Genomic DNA, 13028 nt, shown 5'->3' with positions numbered 1-13028 from the left:
TGGACTGGATGCTTTTTACGTGACATCAGCAAGATTCAGGCCGTCTGCAGAAAACCAGAAAATCCTGACATCTGGGCCACTTTCAGTTCCAAGCTTGTCTGATCTGGTGCTGTATATTGTGTGGACCATTTCCAGCCAGGTCACTTTATAGACAGGATTTATATTTACATGCACCATTATGAAGAACTTTTTAATTTAAATCTACAATACTTGATGCAGAACCTCAAGGAATATAGTTGTGCTCTTTTGCAGACTCATCCAATCTATTATAATCCACCTTTCTACTAAAGGCACCAGGCCTGAAATTTGGTGGGGGTGGGTGGCTAGTCGACTACATCAACCCCAGTGCGTAACTGGTACTTAATTTATCGACTCCGAAAAGATGAAAGGCAAAGTCAACCTTGGCAGATTTTGAACTCAGAACGTAGCGATGGGTGAAATATCCCTAAGCATTTCATCCAGCATGCTAACGGTTCCGCCAGTTTGCTGCCTTCCGATCCATAAGAAAAACATGGAAGATATTGGTGATGACTCGAACCAAAATGATTTTATATGCAAAATAGAATGAAAAATAGATTCAGTGTCTCAGCCTTATCAAAGCAAAATATTCGATAAATTTATTTTGCCTTCATTCAACATTGGCCACGGCACCAGTCTCTCATCTTTGCTCATGGTTTACTTAATAATATTGGCATTAAGTTGTTTTTTTTTAATTCTTGGTGACATCAGAGTTTAATGAATTCTTGTGGGAAATCTCTTGAGTCCTTTTGTTTCTGTATTTCTGTTGAACTGCTGCATTGTCCTTCATCATTTCTGAACATCCATTTTCTCATGCAGCCATGAGAAGAATGGTTTAATAAGATCTGCTGAATTGGAACTCCAATGTCTGCTTTGACATGGTTTCTATGACTGAATGCTCTTTTTAATGCCAACCACTTGACAGAGGTAATTGTTATTGTGGCACCAGCATTAGTGAGGTTGCCATTTAGCTTGCAAAATTATGATCCTCTTCATCTGAACAGAGCTATAGTCGAGAGGGAAGCAGCTTTATGAAGCAAGGGGTCAGAACAGAATAAGGTTTTTTTCTTTTTGTTGTAGAGGAGATGCATTGCTGCTTGTTTTATACTGGAATAAAAGGTAGTAATTGGCATGGGGGCAGAAAGAGAGAGCAAGGTGGTGGCTCTGAGGGCAGAACAGGAAGTTTTGGGTTAATTTTGGGAATAATAAAGAGTTTAGTGAAATAACTTTGGTGTTTGTTGAAATTTTTCTGAGAGCTTTTAATTTAGATCAATTTATAACAAGGAAGTGTATATCATAAAACAAGGAAGGGCAGTCTAATGTGGGTTGGCCACATAAGGGTTCAGTTCCTGTAATATTGACATAATTTTGTTTCTTTTTGTTTTGATTAGGAAGTAACTATGGCAAAACGTAATGCCACGTCAGAGCTGAACGACCGAAATTGGGATGAAGAGGAGGAAGATGAAGAGGTAAGTCATCTGTGTAACTTTGTGTGTGTGTGTGTTACTAATAGAAGGAGCTAAATCATAGATATATGTATGCAATTGCAGATTATTAACACGAGCCATCAATGGAACCTGTACCTGTCACTTGACCTGCTAGAGATAGTCACTAAATCTCTCTTGAATTAAAGAAGGGAAACACATATTCAAAGATATAATCCTAGATACACTATGTCTGATATTGATTAATATCATCAATTTCTAATTTACTGCTTGAGATATTAACTGCCATAATGCTTGAATATCAAAATGGTGAGTTGGCAGAGTTGTTAGTGCGTAGGACAAAAAGTGCTTAGCAGCATCTCTTTCAGCTCTGAGTTCAAATCTTGCTGAGGTCAACTTTACATTTTATTCTTTTGGGGTTGATAAAATAAGTCCCGGCCAACTATCAGGATTGATGTATTCAACTCACCAACTCTCACTAAAATTGCTGGCCTTGTGCCTAAAATTGAAACACGCGTGCTGGGAAATCAAAAGAAGTAAAATCCAAAGAGATTCATTTGAAGAAACACACAAAAGTATTCAACAGAAAGAATTTAACTTTGTTTCTTGCATAAAAGAATGCTTTGTTCCAATTTATGACCGACAACAACAACAACAACAATGCTATTTGGAATGTGACTACTTGTGGCTCAGGGCTTGGCAACAGTTGCCCCTACTTTAGAGAACTTCAAAAAATTAATGTGGTTTGTCTAAAAAGTTGAAATCTCATGTTTCGCCCCCTGATTTATCTTAGTTCTTCCTTATCCTTCTCCACTCCCATCTCCTACTTCTCTTTCTATTCATCTCCCTCTCTAACTTAGCAATATGCCCTCATCTTCTTCACCATCTCTCTCTCTCTTCTTCTTTTCCATAGCCATGTACCTCCTCTACAGCAACACTCCCTGTTTCTGTCTCTCTGTTATGGCCATGTGGTTAAGACATTTACTTCCCAACCATGTGGTTTCAGGTTCACTCCTGCCTGGTACCTAGGCTGAGTGTCTTCCACTATAACCAACCAAAGCCTTGTGACCAAAAAATGAAAAGGCTTCTTGTATATCATCATCATCATCATCATCATCATCATCATCATCATCATCATTGTTTTAATGTCCACTTTTTCAGACTTGCATGGGTTGGATGGAAATTTTTTTCTGAGAGGATTTTTTTAGGCTACCAGATGTGCCTTTCCTGTCGCCAACCCTCAGTAGTTTCCAAATAAGGTAATATTTCCCCATGACCTGACCTGGAAGGCTGAAAATGAAAGAGACCACGTGCAATGGCCCTCATTTGCATCTGTCACGTGATGTCAAAGCAAGGAGACAGTAACACACATGCACACACCTATCAAACCCACCCACAAGGCTTATGGTTGGCTTGGGGCTGTAGTAGAAGCCAAGGTGCCACGCAACAGAATGTAAGCACCCTGAAAGGAAAGTTGGACTTAAGAAGCATCAGATGTGGTGTGCAAGAGAGACAACTGTGCTGGTATGGTCATGTCGTGAGAATGGATGAGGATAGCTGTGTGAAAAATGTCACACCCTAGCAGTTGAGGAAACCTGTGGAAGATGTAGACCCAGGAAGACCTGGGATGAGGTGGTGAAGCACAAACTTTGAACATTGGGCCATACTGAGGCAATGACATGTGACCGAGACCTTTGGAGATATGCTGTGCTTGAGAAGACTTGGCAAGCCAAGTGAGACCATAACCCGTGGCCTATGTCAGTGGTGCATAACCAGCCCATTTAAAAGTACCCTTCATTCAGTGGACAATAAACTTTGCTTGCAAAGAGCTGTTGAGGCAAGTGAAATCAAAATCACTGGTGTGGCCAATGGCAGTACCGCCTGATTGGCACTCATGCCAGTGGAACATTAAAAGCACCATTCAGGCATGATCATTGCCAGCATCGCTACCAACTGGCAGGTGAAAATTAACATTCAAGCATGGTTGTTGCCAGTGCTGCCGGAATGGCTCTTGTGCAGGTGGCATGTAGAAAGCACCATTTGAACGTGGTCATTGTCAGTACTGCCTGACCGGCCCTCAGTGGCACATAAAAGCACCCACTACACTCTCGGAGTGGTTGGTGTTAGGAAGGGCATCCAGCTGTAGAACTTTGCCAGATCAAATTGGAGCCTGGTGCAGCCTTCTGGCTCGCCAGTCCTCAGCCAAACCGTCCAACCCATGTCTTTTCCCCTTTACCAAGCCACTGTTTATGATGCTTAACATTTCGATAGAAGATCCATTTTTCGTCACAAGTCTATCCAAAAAGGGTGAAATGAGTTTGCAATAATGGAGAGAAGCGCAGATGTCAACCCGAGATTTGCAGTTGCTTTTGGACAATTCATGAGGCACCCATTTTCCAAGTTTAGGAACCTTTCCAAGTTTTGAGGATGATGATGAACAGCTGTATGGTTTGAACTAAGCCTTATTACCAATTCTTCAACTGATAATGCCTCAAGGAGTTTATCATCAAACTCAGCTGGACGATCTTCATCTTCAAGGCTGAAATCTCCACTTCTGAATTTTGCAAACCATCTTCTGCAAGTTCTTTCATTCAAGCATTCTTTCCCATAAACTGAGTGAATGTTTCAAGTCACTTTGGCTGCAGAGTTTCCATTTTTGTTCTCATAAAACATTATGTGCCTGAAATGCTCTTTGGATACTTCCATGTTAGAAAGGGTTTTAATCAAAGAAATTTTAATTCTATTATTCTGTAAAATAATATTTAATTAGTTTAAATGTACACAAATGCATAAAAATGATTTTTAATTCCATTAGACATTCTAAAATACTATTAAATGTCATTCAATCTTCAAAAAGGTAAAATCGGACACAACTTATGGGATGACGTGATATTTAATTTGTCTTCTATACCGATTGAACGATTAATTGTTCTGCCTCATTTATTCCACTGATGGAGAGTTATCATATATCCAACTTTAGCCTTTTAGCATTCTGCAAGCTTTTCTTGTTTTCAGCAGAACAACATAATAATAAATAAATAAATAATCTAAGCAGAAATAATTTGAAATTACAGATTGAAAATTCCGAAAGGCCAGGTGTGTTGGTGCCTCTTTGCGTCTCTACAAGAGATATTAGGAACTTAGGCGCTGAAAGTGAATAGTAATGCTTTGTTCTGTCTATTTGTACCTTTTTACATGAAATGTGTCAGATGTGTTGTTGTAAGTGGACAGGTTTAACAGAAACTAATCCTGTTGACCCTTGGAAACCTTTAGAAAATGGATGTAACCTGTTTGTAAAAATTATGTACCCGTGTATAAATATGTGTCTATTTCGGTAGTTTTGAATGCACAGACAATGGTTCGAGAAATCTACAACATTTGTGAGATTAATGAAGCATTTGTTGAAAATAACTTTAATGCAGCGAGGGAGTTTTTGACGGCAGCAGATTAAAAGTAATCGAAGCTGTGTAAATATTTAGAGAGTGGTGGATATTAGTTTCCGATTTTCTCGTTGTTTTGGCATTTTTAATCGCAAAGTTTACTTACAGACCGTCGCTATTGACGGCACCGAGTGTTCTAGTGTGTGTGTGTGTGTGTGTAGACTCGCTTATTGAATCTTTGGGTTCACTTTTGCTACACCCCGAGCGCGCGCAACCGGTCGTTCTGCATCAGGGCTTCTTCCTTCCCTCACTGAAACAGTATTATTTTATTCCAGACTGAGAGAGAGAGAGAGAGATCAAGCATTCAATCGACCAATGTAAACAAATCTTAAATTAGCATAAATTGACCCAGCGCTGCCCCTTTAACGCACCTTGGTGCCGTGGGGGCGGCGGCGGCGGCGCTGTTTTGTTTCTTTCTTTTTTCCCTCCCCTTCAGTACGTTTTATTTTTTCTTCTCCTCATACTTCCTCTGTTTTTTTGCCACTATTCCTCTTCCTCCCCCTCTCTTTCTCTCCAAAATATGTGAAATGTACAAACTTGAAAATTCTGTCGATTACCATACGAGTTGCCTCCCTTCTGCGCACAAACATTTCAATCCCAGCCAAGACTTTTCTTTCATTCATTTATCGATTTATTTGCTACAACAGAGAACAAACAGTTTTTCTCACATTCGACTTTTCAGTTCTGTGTGTGTGTATAAATAAATTACATGTATATATATATATATATATATATATATACATATATATATATGCTGACTGTAGCGCTTTTCAATTATTTTCACTTACGGAGCATTTTTAGAGCAAATAACATTTTTGGCAGTAGTTTTGTGCATGTAAGAAAAAATGGGATGAAAATAGAGTTTGTATATTTTAACGTGTAAATAAAATCTTAACTGAAAAAATATTAACTATTTCTTTAATGGATAAATGAGGTGTAATCAATGAGAAGCATAGATAGGTTTGAGGTTTTTTTTGGTTTGTTTTTCGGTGGCCGCCACGCTGACGTTTTCTGACGTACTTGAGATAAACGTAATTTCATTTTTAATGGGAAAAAAAAGTCTCTTTGTATTTAATCTTCATAATTCATGTGTATGCATGAGTATGTGTTTATCTGTATTTACGTATGTATATATGTATGCCAGTGAGTGAGTGTGTAGTTTTTCATTGAAACTGAAGCTGAGAGTTTGCCTCGTGACTTAAGTTTCGTGCCACAACGATCTCCAATGTAGAAAAGAAACTGAAAGCTTTTTTTTTGCTACAGCAAAGATGTTCTTTTATAAAAATTCAAAATAATATCCAAATGTTGTTTGTGTAAATGTTAATGAAAATCATAATTACTCCAAAGATTTAATTTTCGTATTTTTATCTGAAACCATGTGTTGAAACCAGTCTTCTGACTCTTCTCAAATGTAATAATAGTTCTGATATTTCCAGTTCCTCAGTCCTTTTGATACCAAAATACCTGAGACCACTCATGGTTCTGCGATACAAACTTGCAGTTGTATCATGAATTCTTCATTATTTTCAAAATTAATTAAAGTCGGTGTATTTTGACAGAAATATTGCAGAAGTGTTAAGTAAGGCATTTAGAAATGAAATGCCAAACCAATATTACCAATAAAATAAACCCTTGCAGAAAAAAAAAAAAGAGGTGGGGGTTATCATAAATTCTTGTAGGAGTGAAGGCATGTGACTTAGTGGTGAGGGATATTTCAGTTCACAACCATAAGGACATGGGTTCGATTTCCAGTAGTATGTTGTGTCCTTGAGCAAGGCACTTGATTTCATGTTTCCTTAGTCCACCCGGCTGGCAAAAGTGAGTTGTATTTGAAAGGGCCAGCCTTGTTTTATTGAATCTCCCTGAGAACTATGTTAGGGGTACATGTGTCTGTGGAGTACTCAGCCACTTGCATGTTAATTTCACGAGCAGGCTGTTCCGTTGATCAAAAACAATTAGACCCCTTGCTATCGCAACCAACAGTGCACCAGTAGGGCTGAACGAAGCAGGCCCCTGCTTGCTCGTCAATTGATATCGTTTCAAGGCTTAGAGTAATCCCTCGTGGTTTATTGTCGATTCCTCCGTGGTGTTGTTTTGTATCTCTTATCTCTTATTATAAAAGGCAGATTTTATCTGCCTCCCTTTGGGAGTTATAGAAATCTACAATATAGGATTTCTTCAATTACAATTTACCTAGCATTTTTAAGAGTAGAATGCATCGCGTCATGCCAGGTCCAGTTTTTAAAATTTAAACTCCAATTAAGCAAAATTTACAGAAAACTCACATTCTGGTGTGTGTGTCAAATGCTTTTCTTAGTCTGGTTTACAGCAAACGCACACACACAGTGTGCAACGAATAAAGTGAAACTAGATGTAATATTTGTTTCTGTCATCACGCTGATAGATACATGAGTAAAATGTATGGGAAGCTAACAGATAAGAGTGAGTGAAAATGTTCTTGGAAGAGAGTAAATTAGCGACAGAGTGATTTGAGGAAGACTTTACATTAAATAACCGTAGTGGCTTGTGTTAGTAATAAAGTAAACATACACTCATACATACATACATACATACATACACACACACACACACACACACACATACACACACACATACATACACACACACATACATACATACACACATACATACATACATACATACACACACACACACAGTATTGAAGCTTGAGAACAATGTGTTAGTAATAAAGTAAACATACACTCATACATACATACATACATACATACATACACACACACATACATACACACACACATACATACATACACACATACATACATACATATACATACATACATACATACACACACATACACACACACACAGTATTGAAGCTTGAGAACAATCAGATACATTTGCAACACATCTGTTGAAAATATTATTGTTCACACACATACATATACATATATACATACAGACAGACAGACAGACAGATAGACACACACACACACACACACACACACACACACACACACACACACACACACATGATCCAGCATGGCCACAACCTCAAGGCTGAAACATATAAAAGAATAACAGAATATAAATGTGTGCATGTGTGTGAGAGAGTGAGTGTGTGTGTGTATGTATGTATGTATGTATATATATATAATAATGCGGTTTTTTCAACAGTTTGAACTAAAAGTCAGAGGGGAATGGGATAAACTACTTATATTAACTTGCTATAAAAGCAGGTAGTAATTTTATCTTGTCCTTATTCATAGTGCAAGTTTTGAAGAGTGCATTTCGATTTTAACAGCTATTTTTTTCAAAGCTATATTGGAAGTAACAAAGGAGCATATTTGGCATATTTTGCTTTATGAGTTCAATAAAGACAACAACGCAACGGAAAGTACAAGAAATATTAATGCAGTATATGGGGATTGGACAATAAGCGTAAGGCAGTGTCAATGGTGGTTCCAGAAATTCCGAGCCATAAACTACAGCCTAGAAGACGAGCCTCATCCTGAAAGATCTGTAGAACTCGACAAGGACATCCTGAAAACCCTGGTGGAACAAAATCGCATTGTAACTGTTGAGGAACTAGCAGAGAAGCTTGGATTTGGTCATTCAACCATTCATTGAGACCTGTGTGCTATCGGAAAAGTCAGCAAATTGGGTCAATGGGTTCCTCACGAACTTTCCGAGTCTAATTGCATGCAGAGAGTGAATGTATGCTTTTCTTTGCTGTCACATCTCACCACTACTGCGCTATGTATATCTATATATATAAAACTGTAGTTGTGTGAGTGTCTGTCCCCTTCGATTTAGATTCCTAACTACTCCCACATTTTGCGGTGCAGTTTAACCAAATTCGGGTAGCTTATAGTCGTGATTCATATCGAGCCCGTCTGAGTATTAGCGCGCGTCTACGATGAGTCTACGATTTTAAAAATAATTTAACATCATTTTTTATTCCATTTTAATGCATAATTTTTCGTGTGTCGATGGCGGCGGAGTTGGCATCCACGCTCACACCTGCACCTGTGGGGAAGGGAGTGTAAGGAAATCAACGTCGTAATGCGTTGTCAAGGAGACCAGCGTTCTTTTAGAACAACGACTTCATGGCTTGAAGACACCAAAACAGAAATGGCTAAGAAAGCGTCTACATGAGTCTACGATTTAAAAAAAAATTTACCATCGTTTTTTTTCCATTTTAATGCATTTTTTCGCTATTATATAAGGGAAGTAACTCTCTAAAAATGTCTATGATGAGTCAACGATTTAAAAAAAAATTTACCATCATATTTTTTCCATTTTTAATGCATTTTTTTTGCTATTTTTTGGCTATAACTCTCTAAAAATGCTTATATAGTTATTTCCCTTACAAACCCGAGCAACGCCGGGCGATACTGCTAGTCTTATTATAAAAGGCAGACTTTATCTGCCTCCCTTTGGGAGTTATAGAAATCTACAATATAGGATTTCTTCAATTACAATTTACCTAGCATTTTTAAGAGTACAATGCATCGCGTCATGCCAGGTCCAGTTTTTAAAATTTAAACTCCAATTAAGCAAAATTTACAGAAAACTCACTTTCTGGTTTGTGTGTGTCAAATGCTTTTCTTAGTCTGGTTTACACCACACGCAAACGCACACACAGAGTGTGCAACGAATAAGATGAAAGTAAATAGCGACAGAGTGATTTGAGGAAGACTAAACTGAAAGTATTTAAACCACTACTCAAAAAATAAAAAAACACAGCAAACAGAAACAAATAAATACATAACCATTTACTCCTCACACAATTTCTTCAATTAGAATTTACCTAAGATTTTTCAGAGTACTTCAGTGGGTGATGCCATAAAAAATTTCGTTCAATTTTACCACCAATTAAGACAAAATTCGAGAAAACTCAATATTTTAACATATCACTCCGAAAGCATTGATGTACATGTGTGCGTGCGTGAGTGTGTGTGTGTCATTCCTCACACACACGCATACACATACATATACAACTACATACAACTACATACACATACAACTACATACAAACACGTGTGTGTTTGTTATTAGTAAAAAAGGTGCCAAAACTCAACTCACTTATCATTCCAACACATTTGCAAAGACACACGGACGGACAGAAAAGGTAAATTGGTTTTTATTTTACTCTGTATATATTTTATTATATAATATTATATATAGATATATGTATATATAATTGCAGTATGAAACAGTGTTTATGTATAAACAGACGACACTTATATATAGTTACCAAGCCGCCCGGATTTACCTATTCATATTTAAATGTGAATATCAGAGCAAATCTCTTTAGTACATTCGTGAAAACACGTATTATACTTCGTAAACACTTCAACTACAGTTTTGTACAAAAATCGAAGTGTAATTTTAATTCCGTGAATTATGGGAGATTTTTTTCCGAAATTTGTTCCTATTGTGTTTTCAAAATTTGTAATTCTGACAAAAAATGGATATGAATTTCATTATATCAAGCAGCGAGTCAGAATTCGAAGGATTTTCTACTGAAGACCTTCATAAATCTAACTCTATGACTGAAAAAAAAAAGCATCTTTATATAAGAGTGAAGTTGTGTCTGTCTCCTACGATTTAGATTCGTAACTACTCCCACATTTTGCGGTGCAGTTTAACCAAAAGCGGGTATCTTATAGTCGTGATTCATATCGAGCCCTTCTGGGTATTAGCGTGCGTCTACGATGAGTCTACGATTTAAAAAAAATTTACCATCATATTTTTCCATTTTAATGCATTTTTTCGCTTTTATATAAGGGAAGTAACTCTCTAAAAATATCTACGATGTGTCAACGATTTTAAAAAAAATTTACCTTAATTTTTTTTCAATTTTTAATGCATTTTTTTGCTATTTTTTGGCTATAACTCTCTAAAAATGCTTATATAGTTATTTCCCTTACAACCCGAGCAACGCCGGGCGATACTGCTAGTTTATAATAAAATGTAAATTATAAAAATAATTTTTAAAAAATATACCGTGCAATACTGTTTCTTCTTTGTGGATTTTCACCTGTCGCAGGGGTTTTGGAACGTAACACCTGTGATAGTCAAAGGATTACTGTATTCTCCTATGGAAATAGTCTTCCTATCAAAATTTCATGTGGTCCCGAGATGAGAGATCATTATCCTATTTAATAGCAACCTGCCTAGCGCCACCTTTGATCTCTAATCCATATTTCTTGTTTTAAAGAGAGCTAAATTAAAACCTTTTGAAATTTCATTTTAATACATGTTCCAAATACTGTCTTGAGGGATTTTACTAAATTCTTGATGATTTTCAAAAATATTTGAAACCAAGGCAGCTGTATATTTTGACAGAAATAAATTAAGAAAAAGTTATCTGATGACAAATAGCCATTGGGATGAGATGTCTCGTGAGGATACAAGCTTTTTACTTAAAGTTGGAAGAACAAAAGAGAAAAGAATTACAGGCTTAAATGTGAGAATATGATAACTTTGCAGAAACAAGTTGATCAACTGAAACGTGTTGGGCGAGGCTGGAGGTTGTGTGTTTTTATAAAGGTGTTGGCACAGTCAGGTAATTCAATATATTGATGTATTATTAGCCAACAATTTATGTCAGTCTAGTTGGATGTGTAAATTCCAATGAAATTGTGACCCAAAGCACACTTCCTCTTGCTCAACATGTAATTTGATCTCAGGTATACGTTTGCCTTCGCCTGGACAATCACCTGATTTGAAACCTCAGGATGTAAAGACTAAAGTAAATAAGAAATATTACCACCTCTGATTAAAAAGCCCCCATGCTGGTGCCACATAAGAAGCTGGTTCTCCCTAAAAGGCACTTGGTCCACACTCTGTAAAGTGATTGGCTTTAGGAAGGGCACCCGGCCATAGAAGCCATGTCAAAACAGATAGATGGAGCCTAGTGCAGCTCCCCAGCTTGCCAGAGTTTGATTTGTTTGACTGAACCCATCAAAGTACTGCCCCAGCATGACCATAGTCAAATGACAAACAAATAAAAGAGATAAAATGTGTGTGTGTGTGTGTAAGATTAGACTTTGCAATCATGTTAGAAGTTAGAATAACAAAATGTTCTTGAATAAAATTCTATTGAAACTTTTACCTTGTAACAATTCTAATTAGTATTAATTAGAATAGTTTAATGAGGTTCCAGAGAAGATATTAATTGAAACTAGGAATTTAGAAGTAAAGATGGGAGCAGATGACATTATGTCTATTTTGTTTTGTGTCCACTTCCATACATCTGTGTTGTTGATTCTCCCATTTGAGTGTGAAATAAAAACCAGTTACACTAAGGGTGATGCTCCTGCATGGCCACAGCCACCTAACCAAAACCATTGTGAGTAAGATAGATATGTGTGACACTTTAACACATAAAGTGTGACGGGCCATGATCGAGGCCATCAGGCATAGGTCGACAGGCCACAATTGTGGCCCAGATAGATGCATTTAATTTGTTGGGGTCTAATGTCACTCAAACAGCTCCGATTCCTCTCCCCCTCCCCCCCCCCCAGAATGCAAGAGGACTCAAAGTTCAACTAATGACTTTTCGGATGAAGTAAAACTTTCCACCATTAAATACTAAGAAGATATTATAACTATTTTTGGGGTTTTTATGTGTGCACGGTAGTCTCATTTTCATTAAATGTGCTCAGCAAATCCCAGGGCTTTATGGGTTAGGCAGAAAAAATTGGGTTCCATGCGATTTCTACCTCATATCATTTCAAGAAGAAATAATTCAGAGATGATGATAGTTTCTTGGTTGGTATGAGAAAGAGCGACACAAAAGAAGAAAAAAATTTGAACTTTAAAAAAAATGTCAAAATTCAGCAAAAAAAAACCCCTAACTGCAATGAAGTCCATTTACAAACGGGGGGAGGGGCTATTTGTGAAGTGAAAGAACTGTTTTATTATTTTATTATTTGTGTTATTGTTTTGTGTGCGAAAGATTTCACAGAGGAGTTTGTTAATTTGTCAGACATGAAATAGCAAATATAGATAGATAGATGACCATATTGGGAATTAAACATTACTGCTGTTTACTTAAAAGATCAGGTCTCTTTAATTAAATATCAGCCGTTGGTAGCTTCTAATTATACTCGTTACTTATTAACCTACTCATCTT

At 37.1% G+C, this 13028-nt stretch overlaps 1 protein-coding gene across 5 annotated transcripts in view; it reads left to right on the top strand.

The window, feature by feature from the left end:
• Positions 1–13028, top strand: part of LOC115224453 (nuclear pore complex protein Nup50) — a 118080-nt gene that overhangs the window by 81716 nt on the left and 23336 nt on the right. For all 5 annotated transcript variants that reach the window (XM_036513350.1, XM_029795357.2, XM_036513349.1 and 2 more), the window contains one exon: positions 1410–1487. In XM_036513350.1, the coding sequence (XP_036369243.1) occupies positions 1419–1487 (69 nt within the window). In that variant the 5' untranslated portion in view covers positions 1410–1418. The remainder of the gene's footprint in view (positions 1–1409; positions 1488–13028) is intronic.

This window comes from Octopus sinensis, linkage group LG25 (genome assembly GCF_006345805.1).
Source record: "Octopus sinensis linkage group LG25, ASM634580v1, whole genome shotgun sequence".
Lineage (NCBI taxonomy): Eukaryota > Metazoa > Mollusca > Cephalopoda > Octopoda > Octopodidae > Octopus > Octopus sinensis.
This window is presented reverse-complemented; position numbering and strand designations above follow the sequence as displayed.